Raw genomic sequence first — 16,421 nt, 5'->3', positions numbered from 1 at the left:
TATTTTGTTTCATTGCAATGATTGCAATCCCCTCCATGCATCATCATTCAACAGTATTTGTTTCTATCCCCTATGTTTTTTTCTTTGGGGAGGTACACAAAAACACTCAGAATATATAATCATTTAAACAACCAAAGGGCACATTCTGCAAGCCTGCCTCCTGACTGCCAGCATACAACCTTTCTCTTTCTGTGAGTTAGAGGCCTCAGCTGCTCTATCTCTCTATATCATCATCTCTGCCTCCATCTCTGGTGTAGCTGCTTCTCTGGTTAGGGTCCCACATTCTGCTCATGCTCTTCTCCCTTGATGGTCCTAAGGTCCTCTGTTCCTGGAATGTAAGATTAACTACTCCCCCCTTTATGTTACAATTGTGACAGTTGTGATTATTCATGATAACAATTACTCACTATTGAATCATAAGAATATTATCCCCATCTCCTTTCACCAGACCCGTCTAGACAAGATGAAAACTATTCAGTGGGGATTCTACCTTCCCTGCACATCTAAAACTAAAAATTCCTCTTGAAAACTTGTAAGCCAGTCACTTTGTACCTTTCTAGCCCCCAATTTTAGGTAGCCAATGTCTATGTTGCCTGTCCCTATTAACCCTGTGTACAGAGGGAATAGGATTGATCCTTGATGTGAAGACTCTTTCCTTCTCAGTTGGTATTTTGAGCTATATGCATCCATAAGTATAGGTCAAGTAGCAGTGTTCTTTGTGTTTGGAGACCACAGACAAATAATGTTGGTGACAGACTTCTTAGTCATTAAAAACTGGGCTCACATGTGATATTCAAGATTTTCTTTTGAAGCAATAGATCTTTGTCCTGCACTTAAATCTGTGCTTTCTTACCACACAACCGACAATCATATATCAATCAGTAAATACCAAGGGGCTCCGGTAGCACGGTGGTTATGAGTCGGCCTGCTAACCTCAAGGTCAGAAGTTCTGTGAGACAAAGATGAGGCTTTCTGCTCCTGTAAAGATTTACAGTCTCAGAAACCCTATAGAGGGTCACCATGAGTCAGAACCAACTCCAGGGCACATAACCACCACCACCAAAGTAGATACCAGGTCACCCTGGCATTAGGCACAGAGCCACCATTATTCTTCTAAATATGACCTGTACTTCTGTCTTGGTCCATTAAGTGATTTCAGGCAGTCGAGCTACTGGTAGGCAGTTGGTTGAGACTAGTAAATGGTCTTTATTATTATGCAAGACATGTAACATTCTTATCAGTGCCTCACTGATTAGTTCTCTGCAGTAATTCCTTTCTGTAATACTCTAATTGAGGTCCTTCCTTGCATGGAATTGCCATTATCTGTAGATAAATCCCATAGTATGACATTATAATGAATATTTTCACAAAGTCCAAAGGACAATTAGAACCATCACCCACACAAGAATCATTTTTTTTTAAAGACCAAAAAGGCATGGTGCCAACATAAAGGTCTCATTTAAGGAAATCCATTTTGCTAAGTACAGATAAGTATCATAAAGCAACAACCTACTTGCCCAGTCGAATGTGGCTTGACTTCACATTCCTGTTCTGCACTCCATGTCGATATGGCTCTATTTCCTGATGATGTTTGTGGTTTGGACTTTGTGGAGCTCTCACACTCAAATTTAAGCCATCTTGAAATGGAGCTGGGGAGGCGTCCTGAGCATTCACGGCTGAGTAGTGATGGGGTCAGGGCTTTGCCCCTTCATCCTTTCTTTCATTTAATCCAGAAAGTGATAGTATTTTAGTTTCATTTCAGTTGGGATTTTTTGTGGGTTTTTTGTTTGTTTGTTTGTTTGTTTTTTGGCTTATAAAAGCAGAAATGTAGTGTCTCATAATTATGGAAGCCCAGTAGCTGTGTTCTGAGAACGGCGAGACAGAATCTATTTCATGCTTCTCTCTCGGTGTTTGGTGATGACTGGCGACCCTTGGTGTTTCTTGGGTTGTAGATGCATCTACACATAGCTATTTTCCCTCTCTGTCTCTTTTCTCTTTTATAAGGAGACCACATTGATTGGATTAATATTCACCCTATTCTGTTATTTCATGTTAACTGATAATATCTTCAAAGACCCTATAGCCAAAGATGATTTTCATAGGAGCAGAGGTAGGACAACTCCATCCATACTACATACCATACTGATACAGTTTGGTAAGCCATGTAAGTAGTTTTAGAAATAAGCAAGATATAATTTTAAATTCTTATCTTAGTTCTCTAGTGCTGCTCGAGCAAAAATACCACAAGTGGATGGCTTTAACGAACAGAAATTTATTCTCTCACAGTGTAGGAAGCTCTAGGGAAAGGTCCTTTTCTTCTTTCAACATTTGTGAGCCTGGTGTTCCTTGGGATCCACATGTATCTTACATTAATCTTCCCCTAGTTCTGGTGTGGTGCTGTGGGTTAATGTGCCAGACTGCAAAGCTGTTTGAACTGCAAGGTCTGAGGTTCAAGCTCACCAGCTGCTCCTCAGAAACCCTATACAGGGTCGCTATGGGTAGAAATTGACTCAATGGCACTTAATAACAACAACATATTTAGAAGGTCCTCAACTCAGGGACCCGGGTCCCAAGGATGCACTCCATTCCCAGTTCTTCTTTCTTGGTGTTACTGAGATCCCTCCTTCTCTGCTTGCTTCTTTCTCCTGTGATCTGATCTGTTATAAGATAAAAGGTGATGAAGGCTACACCCCGTAGGAACTCCTCTTACTTAGGATCCAGGCTATGACCTGAGTTAGGATGCTGCGTCTTACCCTAATCCCCTTATAACTGATTGACCGATCACAGTTGGTCACATCATGGAGGAAGATTACAACATTATATAATTACTCAGTCACTGAGAATCATAGCCCAGACACACTGACATACATTTTGGGGGGACACAATTCAATCTCTGATAATTAAGTTGTTTGCTCAGTTATTCAAACCTCTCTCTCCTTGGTTTTTGGAATGCCACTCTATCCTAGTTTCTATTTTACTGTTCTGGCCCTTGTCCTTCCTCTGTGGTATTGTTATTTTAATTTTATGAAGCATCCAAGGGGCTATTGCTCAAAACCCCCACTGTGTCTACCCCACTTCAGGCCATAGGATATATCCATCAGTCAGTGACCCCCATGGTGCTCATCCAAGAGCAGAACAGCACTGAAATCACTTTCCAGGCTCCCTCTCCTCTACACCAAGCTTCCTACCGCTCTGTTCCCCCAAAAGTTGTCCGCTAGTGGGAAAGAGCTAGAGATCAAGCTGGCCAATCTCATCTACTTCTTAAGTATTGATTTTAATTGAACCTCTAACTTTGACCTGGAGTCCTGGTGTGGTGCTGCAGGATAATGCACTGAACTGCAAGGTCAGTGGTTCAAACCTACCAGCCACTCCACAGAAACCCTATACAGGGTTGCTATGAGTCGGGATCAACTCCATGGCACTTAACAACAACAACTTTGACCTTAGAGATGTAAGAATCATCCTTATTCATGGGACCAAATCAGAAAAGAAACTTGGCTAAGACTCCCTGGGTTGTTGTTGTTGTTGTTGTGTACCATCAAGTAGGTTCTGACTAGCAACCCTGTATAGGGCTTCTGAGGCTATTAACCTTTATGGAAGCAAAAAGTCTCATTCCTCTCCCCACCACACACAAAGTGGCTGGTGGATTCGAACAGCTGACTTTGTGTAACCCACTACACCACCAGGGGAGTGATGGAACGGTCCTGTCTCCTGAGGATGGGGGTGGTTACATGACTCTGGACATTTGTCAAACTCTCAGAACTGTGCAACTGAAAACAAATTCTGTATATTAGTTTCAAATTTAATTTTAAAAACAAAATCAAGTTTCTTTAGCAACTTAAATAGTACATTTTATCCCTCCTCCAAGAATTATTCCCACCCCTTCCACACAAAGAGTAGATAGGGATCACCATCTTGAACATTGACCAACCAAAATGGGAGAAGGGATACAACGACAAGAAGTGACTGGCTTACAAGCTTTCAAGAGGGAACCTAGATTGACAGGGTGGAGAGGATGGTAGAGTGTCCAGTGAGTAGTATCCAACATGTCTAGATAGGGCAGATGAAAAGAAATGCAGATGGGTGGGTCCCTTGGGAAGCAAAGGTGAATAATTGTTACCAGGACTGATTGTGAGGACTGGAAATGTAAAGGTGGACATTTTATAGCAAGGAGGGGAATAATTAACCTTTCAGTCTAGGAGTGGAGGGCCCTGGGACCATCAATGGAGAAGAGTGGAGAGCGGGACCCCACCCAGAGGAGCAGTGAGGCCGGAGACTGAGATAGAGAGGATGACATGAAGAGGGAGGATGATGTGAAGAGATGGAGTGGCTGGGGACTAGGGATCCAGAGAGGGAGAGGGGCTGTGTGCTGAGGACCGTGAGGGGAGGGCGGGCAGGATTGCAGGGTGTACCCTTTGGTTGGGTGATGATGCATGGATGGGATGGTAACTATGGCAATGAGACGATGTATGATGGAATGAATATAAAACTAATGTTCCCCCATGTAGACTATCACACAATACACAATAAAACATTAAAAAAGAAAAAGAAAAAAAAAGTACATTTTAAATAATTCAAAGAAAGCCTGACTATCTATGTCTTGCAGTGATTTTGCCATGTGCATATCCACACATGGAGTCCTGGTGTGGACTTGGCTTGGGTTGATGCTCCAGATTGCAAAGCCATTTGAACTGCAAGGATGGTGGTTCAAGCTCACCAGCTGCTCCTCAAAAACCTTATACATGGTCACTATGGGTCAGGATCAACTCACCAGCACTTAACAACAACAACAACAACAACAACAACAACAACATATCCACACATAAACACATAGTTTATGTATGTGTATCTATGTATTTGTTCAATAGACATTAAAGAGCCCTTCCTCTGGGCTAGAACTTGCTATGTTGTTGCTCTTGTTAAGTGCCGTCAAGTCTGTTCCCATTCATAGAGATCCTGTATAGGGTGTCTAAGGAGCAGCAGATTGGCTTGAACCACCAACCTTGTGGTTAAAACTGACCTTGCAGTACAGTTTTTATCCTACAGCATCACACCCGACTCCAGGACTTGCTGTGTTGTTGTTGTTAAGTGCTGTCAAGATAGACACTGGAAATATGTTAATAACAAGAAAAGCAGGATTTCTGTTGTTAGGGAGATTGGAAGTGATAATAAACATGCAAACAAATAAATGAATAGGGCAGTTTTAGACAGTGGTAAGTGCTGTGAAGACAATAATAGTAGACTAGGTCTTTGGGGTGGGGAGATGGCAGGAGGGAAGCACCGTGGTTCCATAGGGAAAGCACTGGACTGTGAACCACAAGGTCAGCAGTTTCAGCCCACCAGCTGTTCTGCAGGAGAACCAATTCAATGGCAGTTAACAACAGCGGGTACTAGATGGAGTTCTTGGGTAGTGCAAATGGTTAACGCACTCGCAGCTAACTGAAAAGTTGGAGGTTCGAGTCCACCTAGATGTGTCTCAGAAAAAAAGAGTTGGTGATTTACTTCCAAATAGTCAGCCACTGAAAACCCTATGGAGTACAGTTCTATTCTGACACATACGGGGTCACTACGAGTTGAAATCAGCAGACAGCAGCTGTTTTGTTTTTGATCTTCGGCACTAGAGAGTGGAGTTTAGTGTTTGGGCCTCTGAGGAGATAACTGTAAACTGAGTCCTAGAAGATATATAAAGGAGAGAGTCATGCATACAAATAATCAGGCAGCCGTCCAGGCAGAGAAAATATCAAATGCAAAAACCCTAAGGGAATTCACTGAGGACTAGATAGCCTGAAAACAACAACAACAAAAAAAAAACAACCCACACTTCAGAACTCATTAAAAAAAGCCATAAGCAATGAATAAAATACAACACACAATGCTCCTAATATGGAATTGGGCTTTGCGTGTTCACAGAACTGGGAGCAGCTCAGTGGGACAAGACCAAGTGAGCCAGGAGACCAATAAAAGCAGATGAGCTCAGATATGCATACAAGTCAGGATTCTTTTATGTATGTCTTGAGGCTGTACTAAGATACTTAATGTTTTATTTCAAATGTATTGGAAGCTGTTGGAGACTTTCAAGCAGCAGAGTGAAGTATCCTTGTAGACAAGTTAGAAGGATAACTGTGGTTGCTCTAGGGGAAGTGGGCTGGGGAGGACTGAGAGGTAGGGGTACTAAATAGGATGTGTTGCAGGAGGTCAGAGTAATGGGCATGCTGGCTGGTACCCGTGTAGTGCCGTGGAAATGGGGAGAAGTGGATGGCATTGAGATATGTTTCAGAGACGGAACTTTCTGGTGGGTTCTACATTGAGGCTAATGAGAGAAAAACAGGAATCAGAGATAAAGTCTTGGTTTATGACTTGGATATCTGGGAGACTGGCATTATGTCATTTGCTCAAATAGGGAAGATGGAGGTGGGGGGGGCGAGAAAGAAGATTCTTCACTGTTAACAGGGCAGGGAATCAAAGGTTCTGTTTTGTACACAATAGGTTTGACATGTCCACTAGGCATTTCCATCAAGTATGCCAGTAGAGGTACATTTCTGGAGTTCTGAGAAAAGAACAAATCATACTTCAAAGTCAATGGCATAGGTAGATGATATTTATAGTCATGGAAATATATGAGTTCATCTAGGAAGAACCTGTAGAAGAAAAGAGGACTGATGACCAGGACTTGGGTTGTAGCAACTTTTGGGGGTTAGTCAAAGAAGAGGTAGCTAAAGAAACAGAGGAAAGGTCAGTGAGGTAGGAAGAAAACTAGTGTGTGTGGTGATGGAGAGACCAAGAAAAATAAAAAGGAATTTTTCCAAAAAGGCGGAACAGTCAACTCTGTGTACTGATTTAGAACATTCAAGAAAGATAAAGACAGAGGCTGCTGCTGCTGCTACTGTGTGTCATTAAGTGGGTTCTGACACATAATGACCCTTGATAGGAATTTAGAGACTATAAATCTTTACAGGAGCAGAAAACCCCATGTATCTCCAGCAGAACAACTGGTAGACTCTAACTGCTGACTTTGCAGTTAGCAGCCCAATGCATAACCCACCATGCTACCAGGGCTCCTTGACGACAGAATTTGCCTAGAGAAAGTTACTGGTGACATAGACATTGATCATTTCTATGGAGTTATGGGGCAGAGCCTGTTTGGGGTAAGAATAGTAGGTGTGAAAGTGAAGACAGTGTCTATTGACCATCCTTTGGAGAAGTTTTGTTGTGAAGGGGAACTGGAAGAGCTGGAGAGGCATGTTGGTGTCAAGGCAGTTGTTTTTGTTTTTTGTTTTTTTGTATTAAAGTGAGAGAAAACAATGATGGAGTTGCAAAGGAGGGATAGATAATTACAGGAGTTGTGTCCTTGAGAAAAAAGATGGGATCCAGAGGCCCAGTGGAAAGGTTGGCCTTCAGTAATAGCGAGAAGAGTTTACCTATTGTAACCACAGGGAAGGCAAAGATGAGGACAAGTATAGGTGAGTAAATAGATTTCTTGTTGTTGTTAGATGCCACTGAGTTGATCCTGACTCATAGCGATCCTGTGCACAACAGAAGGAAACACTGCCCAGTTCTGTACCAACCTTATAATCTTTGCTGTGCTTGAATCCATTGCTGCTGCCACTGTGCCAATCCATCTCATTGATGGTCTTCCTCTTTTCCTTTGACCCTCCACTTTACCAAACATGATGTCCTTCTTCAGGGTGTGGTCCCTCCTGATAACATGTCCAAAGTCTGAGAGAAAAGTCTGGCCATCTTGGCTACAAGGAGCATTCTAACTGTACTTCCTCCAACGCAGATTGCTTTGTTCTTTTGGCAGTCCATAATACTTTTACTATTCTCCTTCAACAGCATAGCTAAAATGCATCAGTTTCTCTACCATCTTCCTTATTCATTGTCCAACTTTCATATGCATATGAGGTAATTAAATACACCGTGGCTTGGGTCAGGTGCACCACAGTTCTCAAACTGACATCTTTGCTCTTGAAACTTTAATTTCTTGAGCAATTTATTTCTTGACTGATGTTTCCATGAGTGCTGATGGTTGAGCCGAACAAAATGAAGTCTTCACAACTTCAATCTTTTTTCCATTTATATATGTATGTTATTTATTGGTTGAAGGGTGAGGTCCAGGAGTTAGAAATATGGCTTTGGTGAAAGAAACAATATTGAAGATCACATTGATAGAATTTTGCAAGACCAATGACTTGTTCATTGCAAATATCTTTTTAAGCAACATAAAAGATGACTATACATATGGATCTTACCAGATGGAATACACAGAAATCAAATTGACTACATCTGTGCAAAGAGACGGTGGAAAAACTCCGTATCATCAGCCAAAATAAGGCCAGGGGCAGACTGTGGAACAGGCCATAATGCAAATTCAAACTGAAGCTGAAGAAAACAAAAACATGTCCACGAGAGCCAAAATATGACTTTGAACATATCACACCTGAATTTAGAGATCATCTCAAGAAGAGATTTGATGCATTAGACACTAAAGACCAAAGACCAGAAGAGTTGTGGGATAACATCAAGAACATAATACAGGAAGAAAGTAAAAAGTCATTAGGAAGACAAGAAAAGGCCAAAATTGATGTCAGAAGAGACTCTGAAACTTGATCTCCAGCATAGAGATGCTAAAGTAAATGGAAGAAATGATCAGGTGAAAGAGCTGAATAGAAAATTTTCAAACAGCATCTCAAGAAGACGAAGTCAAATATTATAATGAAATGTGCAAAGGCCTGGAGTTAGAAAACCTAAAGAAAAGCATACATTCAGCATTTCTCAAGCTGAAGGGACTGAAGAAATAATTCAAGCCTCGATTTACAATATTGAAGGATTCTATGAGCAAAATAATGGATCATGCAAAAAGCATTAAAAGAAGATGGAAGGAATACACAGAGTCATTGTAACAAAAAGAAATCATCAATGTTCAACCATTTCAAGAGGTAGCATATGATCAAGAGTCAATGATCCTAAAGAAAGACGTCCAAAGTACATTGAAGACACTGGCAAAGAACAAGGCACCAGGAATTGATGGAATACAAATTGAAATCTATCACCAAACTGACGAAGCAGTGGAGGTACTTACTCATCCATGCCAAGAAATTTGGAAGACAGATGCCTGGCCAAATGATTGGAGGAGGTCCATATTTGTGCATCTTCCAAAGAGACCAATGAAATGCAGAAATCATCGGACAATATCATCAATATCGCATGAAGTAAAATATTATTAATGGTCATTCAAAAATGGCTGCAACCATACATTAACAGAGAACTTCCAGAGATACAGGCTGGATTCATACGGAGACGTGGAACAAGGGATACCATTGCTGACATCAGATTGATCTTGGGTAAAACCAGAGAATATCAGAAAGATGTTTGTTGGTGGTGACAATGGTGTGCCATGGAACCGGTTCCAACTCATAATGACCCTGTATAGGGTTTCCAAGGCTGTAAATCTTTACAGGAGCAGAAAACCTCATCTTTCTCCCATAGAACGTCTGGTAGTTTTGAACTACTGACCTTGAGGTTAGCAGCCTGACTCGTGCTTTATTGACTATGCAAAGGCTTTCAATTGTGTGGATCAGGCCAAGCTATGGAGAATAAGTATTCCAAAACACTTAATTGTGCTCATGAGGAACCTGTACATAGACCAAGAGGAAGTTGTTCAAACAAAGCAAGAGAGCACTGAATGGTTTTAAATGAGAAAAGGTGTGTTACAGGAGTTTTTTCTTTCACCATACTTATTCAACTTGTATGCTGAGCAAATACTTCAAAAATCTGGGTTATATGAAAAAAAAATGTGGCATCAGGGTTGGAGGAAGATTCATTAGCAGCCCGTGATATGCAGATGATACAACCTTGCTTGCTGAAAGTAAAAAGGATTTAAAATACTTACTGATAAAGATCAAAGACCACAGCTGTCAGTATGGGTTGCACCTCAATATAAAGAAAACAAAAGTCCTCAGGAATGAGAAGATGGAAGATATGTAGTTCTCTGTGTTTATTTCTCAAAGAAAGAGCCAGTGGGACCAAGTGCAAGGAAGGGCAGTCTGCTGGGGATTTGAAGAGAGGCTCAAAAAAGATATAAATCGTTTTGAAGACTGAAGGAAAAATTATATTTCCAATAAATGTAGAGAGATATGGGTCGAGAATAAATCCTTCATATGTAGAGGGAGACTATATGTGTATGTGCATACACTCATATGTACACGTTCACATCAAGTAAGGGATTAGAAAATAGACTTCAAAGCTAACCAAGTAGAAAAGGACCTGGACAGCAACGGAGATCCTAAACTTGAGCGGCTGGACAGAAGAATCTCTACCTGAAGAAACTCTACATTCGAAACTGAACAGAGTTGGACTCTTGTGTCTTTATATTTACTTCTAGTCCCGATTCCTCTCTAAGCTGGAAACTGCTAAACTGCAATCACATTGCAATCAGTTCTCAACCCACTGATGAGATGTTCAGGAAGAAGGAAGGGCAACATTCCTAAGAACAGCTGTCCAGAGGGAGCCCTGGAGTCTGAGAAAGACATCTGGAAATATTAAAGAGAGAAGGCATCATACTCTTTTTAAAAACTGCACCTTCCAAATTAATTTATTTTAGCAGGGACACAAGATACTTTCCCATCTCTTGTTTTTCTTCTTTCTCCCAGTACTTTAGGTTTTATCCAATTTGTAAGTATGGAATGTGCTCTGGTTTGACATTTAAAATATTGCATTTCCTTGGCTTAGCCAACTAAGGCTTTTTTTTTTTTTTTTTAACCCTGTGCTTAAAATAATTAGACTTAAAGCCTTTAAAAAAGAGAAATTCTCTATAGGAAGCTCTAAGATCAATTGTGAAGTGAACAAGGTATATTTTCTTTGTTGTATCATAGGAATTGAACTTCTGCTGCATAAACCATTTAGATCAATTATCTCCTCCTGACCGCAAGGTCAATTTGAACCACAAGGTCAGAGACTCAAATCCACCAACTGCTCCTTGGAAACCCTATACAGGATCGCTATAAGTTGGAACTGACTCCACGGCACTTAACAACAACAACAACAAGATCAATTGTGAAGTGAACAAGGTATATTTTCTTTGTTGTATCATAGGAATTGAACTTCTGCTGCATAAACCATTTAGATCAATTATCTCCTCCTGACCGCAAGGTCAATTTGAACCACAAGGTCAGAGACTCAAATCCACCAACTGCTCCTTGGAAACCCTATACAGGGTCGCTATGAGTTGGAACTGACTCCACGGCACTTAACAACAACAACAACAAAGTGCATAGTGGACTCCTGGTATGGCTCTATAAGATCAGCACTGGATTATGAACCACAAGGTCAGCAGTTCAGACCCACCAGCTGCTACTTGGAAATACTATACAGGGTCACTATAAGTTAGAACAGCACTTAACAACAACAAAGTTCATAGTATAATTAATGTTATAATTGACATAATCTTCATATAGTTAATGTCCAGAACATTTTTATTAATCTAAGATTGATAAAGTATGCCATTGATGTTTTCGTCATTTGTAAACAAATCTTGTGTTTTGTATTAATTTTATATTAGTATTGTGTTTTGTATTAGTGCATGAGGGTAAATCAAAATGTTACTACTAGGGTTCCAGTTCATACATGCACACTTTTTTTTAATCTGTGTTTAAGCATAGCTCTCTGATATGTAGTTGGCTGCGGACAAGTTTTCTAGTAAGACACTTGTCTTAGTCTCTTTAGGGTACCTCCAAGAAAGTCTAATCAAAGCAGTGTTTTCACAGGGCATCAGCTGGACCAGTTAAATCCAGGGCAGGGAGCTCAGCTAAGAAGTTAATGGAGAATGTTTCTGGGCATTCCAAAGGGATAGTCTTGATAAATTTTTCTCAAAGACCATAGGACAATCATGGGGGTTTATTGTAAAGAAATTTTAAGAAAACTGAAAACTGCATTGATTTAAAAAAAAGGCCAGGGAAGTTGTACTAAGGAAATTTTTCCTTCACAACAAGGGACCTATTCTTTCCTCTAGGATAGCAAGGGCCATCCTATGACAATTTCATTGAGAAACCGTACCACATCCATTCTACAATCTTGATCTGTCCCCTTCAGACTTCTTTTTGTTCCCCAAACACAAAGAACATTTCAAAGGAATGCAGTTTGAGTCCCTCGAGGATGCTCAAACAGCTGTTTTGGCGAGGTGTGAATCAATGAACATGGAATTTTGGGGAAAGGTTAGAGAGATAGAAACAAGGGCTATCACTGCTGATGTCAGATGGACCTTGGCTGAAAGCGGAGCACATCAGAAAGATGTTTCCCTGTGCTATATTGACTTGGCTTTTGACTGTGTTGTTGTTGAGTGCCATCTAGCTGGTTCTGACCCATAGCGACCCTGTATAGGGTTTCCAAGGAGTGGCTGGTGGTTTTGAACCACCATCTTTGCAGTTTAAACTGACCTTGTGGTTCAGCACATTATCCTGCAGTGCCACACCAGGACAAATTATGGATAACATTATGAAGAATGGATATTCCAGAAACTTAATTGTGCACTTGAAGAACCTGTACACAGACCAAGAGGTGGTTGTTGGAACAGACTAAGGAATACTAAATGGTTTAATATAAAGAAAGGTGTGTGCCAGGGTTGTATCTTTACATCGTACGTATTTAATCTGTATGCTGAGTAAATAATCCGAGAAGCTGAGCTATATGAAGAAGAACATGGCATCAGGATTGGAGGAAGACTCATTAACAACCTGTGATATGCAGATGATACAACCTTGCTTGCTGAAAGCAAATAGGACTTGAAATATTTACTGGTAAAGATCAAAGACTGTAGTCTTCAGTATGGATTGCACCTCAGTGTCAAGAAAACAAAAGTCCTCACAAAAGGAACAAGATAAATGGAGAAAAGATTGAAGTTGTCAAAGACTTCATTTTGCTTGGATCCACAATCAATACTCATGGAAGCAGCAGTCAAGGTATCAAATTACATATTGCATTAGGCAAATCTGCTGCACAAGACCTCTTCAAAGTATTCAAAGCAAAGATATCAGTTTGAAGACAGGTGCCCCTGACCCAAGCCATGGTATTTTCAATTGCTTCATATCTTGTGAAATTTGAACAGTGAACAAGGGAGACTTCAGAAGAACTGATGCATTTGAGTTATGGTATTGGAGAAGAATATTAAAAGTACCATGAACTACCAAAAGAACAAATCAATCTGTGTTGATAAAAGTACAACCAGAATATTCCTGAAAGGCCAGGATGGTAAGACTTCATCTCTCATACTTTGGACATGTTATCAGGAGAGACCACACCCTAAAGAAGGACATCATGTTTGGAAAAGTGGAGGGTCAACGAAAAAGAGGAAGAACTCCAGCGACATGGATTGGCACAGTGGCAGCAGCAATGGAATCAAGTGTAACAAATTTGTGAGGATTATGCAGTGTTTCCTTCTGGTGTACATAAGGCCACTGAGTTAGAACCAACTCAATGGCCCCTAACAACAACAACAACAGGACTCTGTAGTATTACTTTTTTGCCTTATCCTCCTATGTGCACACTTTTGAAGCTGTGTGTCGCTGCCTTGAATCTGGGTAGAGAAAATTTGGTGTGTAATTCCAGCTCTGTGGCTTTGAGGAAGTTATGTCATGTCCATAGATACCATAGTAGAATCTCAGTTGACTCCTGTGTAAACAATGAATAATTACACTGCTTTCACTGGGGATGGGAGTTTGACTACCCAAGTGTGTCCCTAAAAAGCCCCCCAAGTACCAAGTGTTAACACACATTACAATTTCACCTCACATAGTTCATTGTTGCCTCTATAAATCTCCTCAGTGTTTTCAACTAGATTTGATATGCCTCATTATTTCTCATTTAGAATCCTATTTGAATTTTGCTTTCAACCACTTTATATTAATTCAAATAGTTACTTTCTTTCAGCTCTTGAAAGGATTTCTCTTTGGATCCCATGCTTGTTTTTATTTTAATAAAAATACTATTTAAAATTTTAAATCCTCTTAGTCTGCTGTATTACATGTGTATGTGGAGAGATACAACAATGGTCACTTAATAATTTTATTGGTCAGGGTGCTGGCAGGAAACCTATAATACCCTCAAAAGAGGTCACTGGAAAGAATTTGATAAAGGAAGTATTGACAAAGAATGAGGCAGGTTGTTCAGTACCAGAATCTTCACTTTCCAAGTGTGAGTCCTAGTGTGGCACTATAGGATCAGCTCTGGACTACTAGCCACAAGGTCGGCAGTTCAAGTCCACCAGCAGCTCCCCGGAAACCCTCTACAAGGTCACTGTGAGTTGAAACTGACTAGAAGACACTTAACAACAACAACAATGTGGGAGGTCCAGGTTCTGTTTCTGGCTAATACACCACACACACAGTTACCCATCTGCCAGTGGAGACTTTCATATTGCTATGATGCTGAACCAACATGATTGGTAAGGTGGAGGGTCAGAGAAAAAGATGAAGACCCCCAGCGAGATGGATTGGCAAAGTGGCAGCATCAGTGGGGTCAAGCATGGCAATAGTGAGGTTGGCCCAGGATCAGGCAGTGCATAGGCTGGCTATGAGTTGGTACTGACTTGATGGCACCTAACAACAAACAACAACAACATGATGTTGAACAGGTTTCAGTGGACCTTCCAGACTAAGATGGATTAGAAAGAAAGTCCTGGCAGTCTGCCTCCAGAAATGAGTCGGGGAGCAGGGGGTGGGGTGAGAGGATAAGTCGATGGCAGTTACCAACAACCTTTACTAAGATGTGAGAACAATTCAGAGAAACCAATGAGAAATGAAATGGCAACTTAGAGTTAGTGGCAGGAGGACATCTCATACTGCCCTCTGCCTCCAAAGGCAGGAGAAGGGTGTAGTTGCCAGAACCTGACAAGAGCTGTATCTATAGGAGAAAATCCAGGCAGTGAACATACCCACTACCAAGCCTGTGAGCAGCCAGGAGGAAGGGAAATGGGCATCTCCACCCCTCCTGCCTCTTGTTCTCCCCCTATGATTCCTTTATTCAAACTCAGTAGGAAGGCAGTGAGCAAGAGAGCCCAGTTGACACAGTCCAAGAAAGTGGAGGACCATCTGGAGGAGCAAATGGAAGCCACTCACCATGGTGGTCTAATAGGAAAAACTACTACCCCAACTAGTCTTTGGATTTGGAATTTGGTTGTGCATAAACACACATGCACCCTGCTGCTTAGCCCCCTGACCTCTTTGGTTCCAAGCCTTGTTTTTTCTTAGCACTGCCATGGATGATCTCAAAGTCAAGCTGGTCTCTATGGCCAGTGCCCATGTCAGCTCATTCCTCTGTGAATAGTAAGACTGTGGCTGTCAAGATCTCATTTCTCAGCAGGCATTCTGAGAGGAGCGCTCCCTCACTCTTCTCTCCCAACTTTTCCAGGATGGAGCTTCAGCATGGGGTCGGCCTACCAGTTCCACAGCTGGCGTGTGTTTGTGATCGTCTGCGCGCTTCCCTGTGTCTGTGCCGTGGTGGCCCTCACATTCATGCCTGAAAGCCCACGGTTCTTGTTGGAGGTAACACTTGTTATTACAAATACTCAAGCAACCCACATATGTTAAGAGCTCCTTGTTAATTCTAGGAAAATATGTTTGCTTTCTTTGGGAGATACATGTTTCCTTCCTTCTATGTAACTAGAGAAGTTCTGGTATGGCAATGCAGATTAATTCACTGAACTGTAAGGTCATTTGAACCTCAGAGTCAGTGGTTCAAGCTTACCAGCAGCTCCTTAGATACTCTATACAGGGTTGCTATGAGTCTGAACTGACTCAACAACACTTAAAAACAACAACAATAATAAGGAACCCTGGTAGTGTAGTGGATTACTAGCCATGCTTCTAACCACAAGGTCAGGAGTTCGAGTCTACCAATTGCTCTGTGGGAGACAGATGAGGCTTTCTGCTCTCATAAAGATCTACAGCCTTGGAAACCCTACGCAGGGTCACTGTGAGTTGGAACCAATTCCATGGCACATAACCCCACCACCACATCACAATGGAAGGTTGGGTTTCAATAATACATGCTTTAAACAATCAGCACACGAACAAGCTGCCTTATGGCCTGAAAACACTCATGTTCCTCCCTAAGCAAGTCATTTCTCACTCAGTGAGGAGGACATGGCTTATTGTTTTATAAAATGACATTTTACCATTCAAAAGTGCTATTTCTTGTTAGACACACATCCATTAAACTGACAATCTACTCGGTGCCATCCAAGTAGATGGCTTGTTCCTGTGGGTTCTATCTAAACACATTTGCACAAGTACATTCAATTTGCCCTGATACAATACTAGATGGTTACTGGAAAATCAAAGCGTGTAAATGTCTACTCACATTTCTTAGGTTGGAAAACATGATGAAGCCTGGATGATTCTGAAGTTAATTCATGACACAAACATGAGAGC

General features: G+C 41.2%; 1 protein-coding gene across 1 annotated transcript in view; it reads left to right on the top strand.

Annotated features, from left to right (window-relative positions):
- The window catches only part of SV2C (synaptic vesicle glycoprotein 2C), a 351,290-nt gene that overhangs the window by 287,294 nt on the left and 47,575 nt on the right, over positions 1 to 16,421 (top strand). Inside the window, exons 4-5 of the mRNA XM_006873293.1 lie at positions 15,400 to 15,533; positions 16,360 to 16,421. The exon at positions 16,360 to 16,421 is cut by the window's right edge and continues 17 nt beyond it. Of these exons, the coding sequence (XP_006873355.1) occupies positions 15,400 to 15,533; positions 16,360 to 16,421 (196 nt within the window). The remainder of the gene's footprint in view (positions 1 to 15,399; positions 15,534 to 16,359) is intronic.

Source organism: Chrysochloris asiatica, unplaced genomic scaffold (genome assembly GCF_000296735.1).
Source record: "Chrysochloris asiatica unplaced genomic scaffold, ChrAsi1.0 scaffold00234, whole genome shotgun sequence".
Classification (NCBI taxonomy): Eukaryota; Metazoa; Chordata; class Mammalia; order Afrosoricida; family Chrysochloridae; genus Chrysochloris; species Chrysochloris asiatica.
This window is presented reverse-complemented; position numbering and strand designations above follow the sequence as displayed.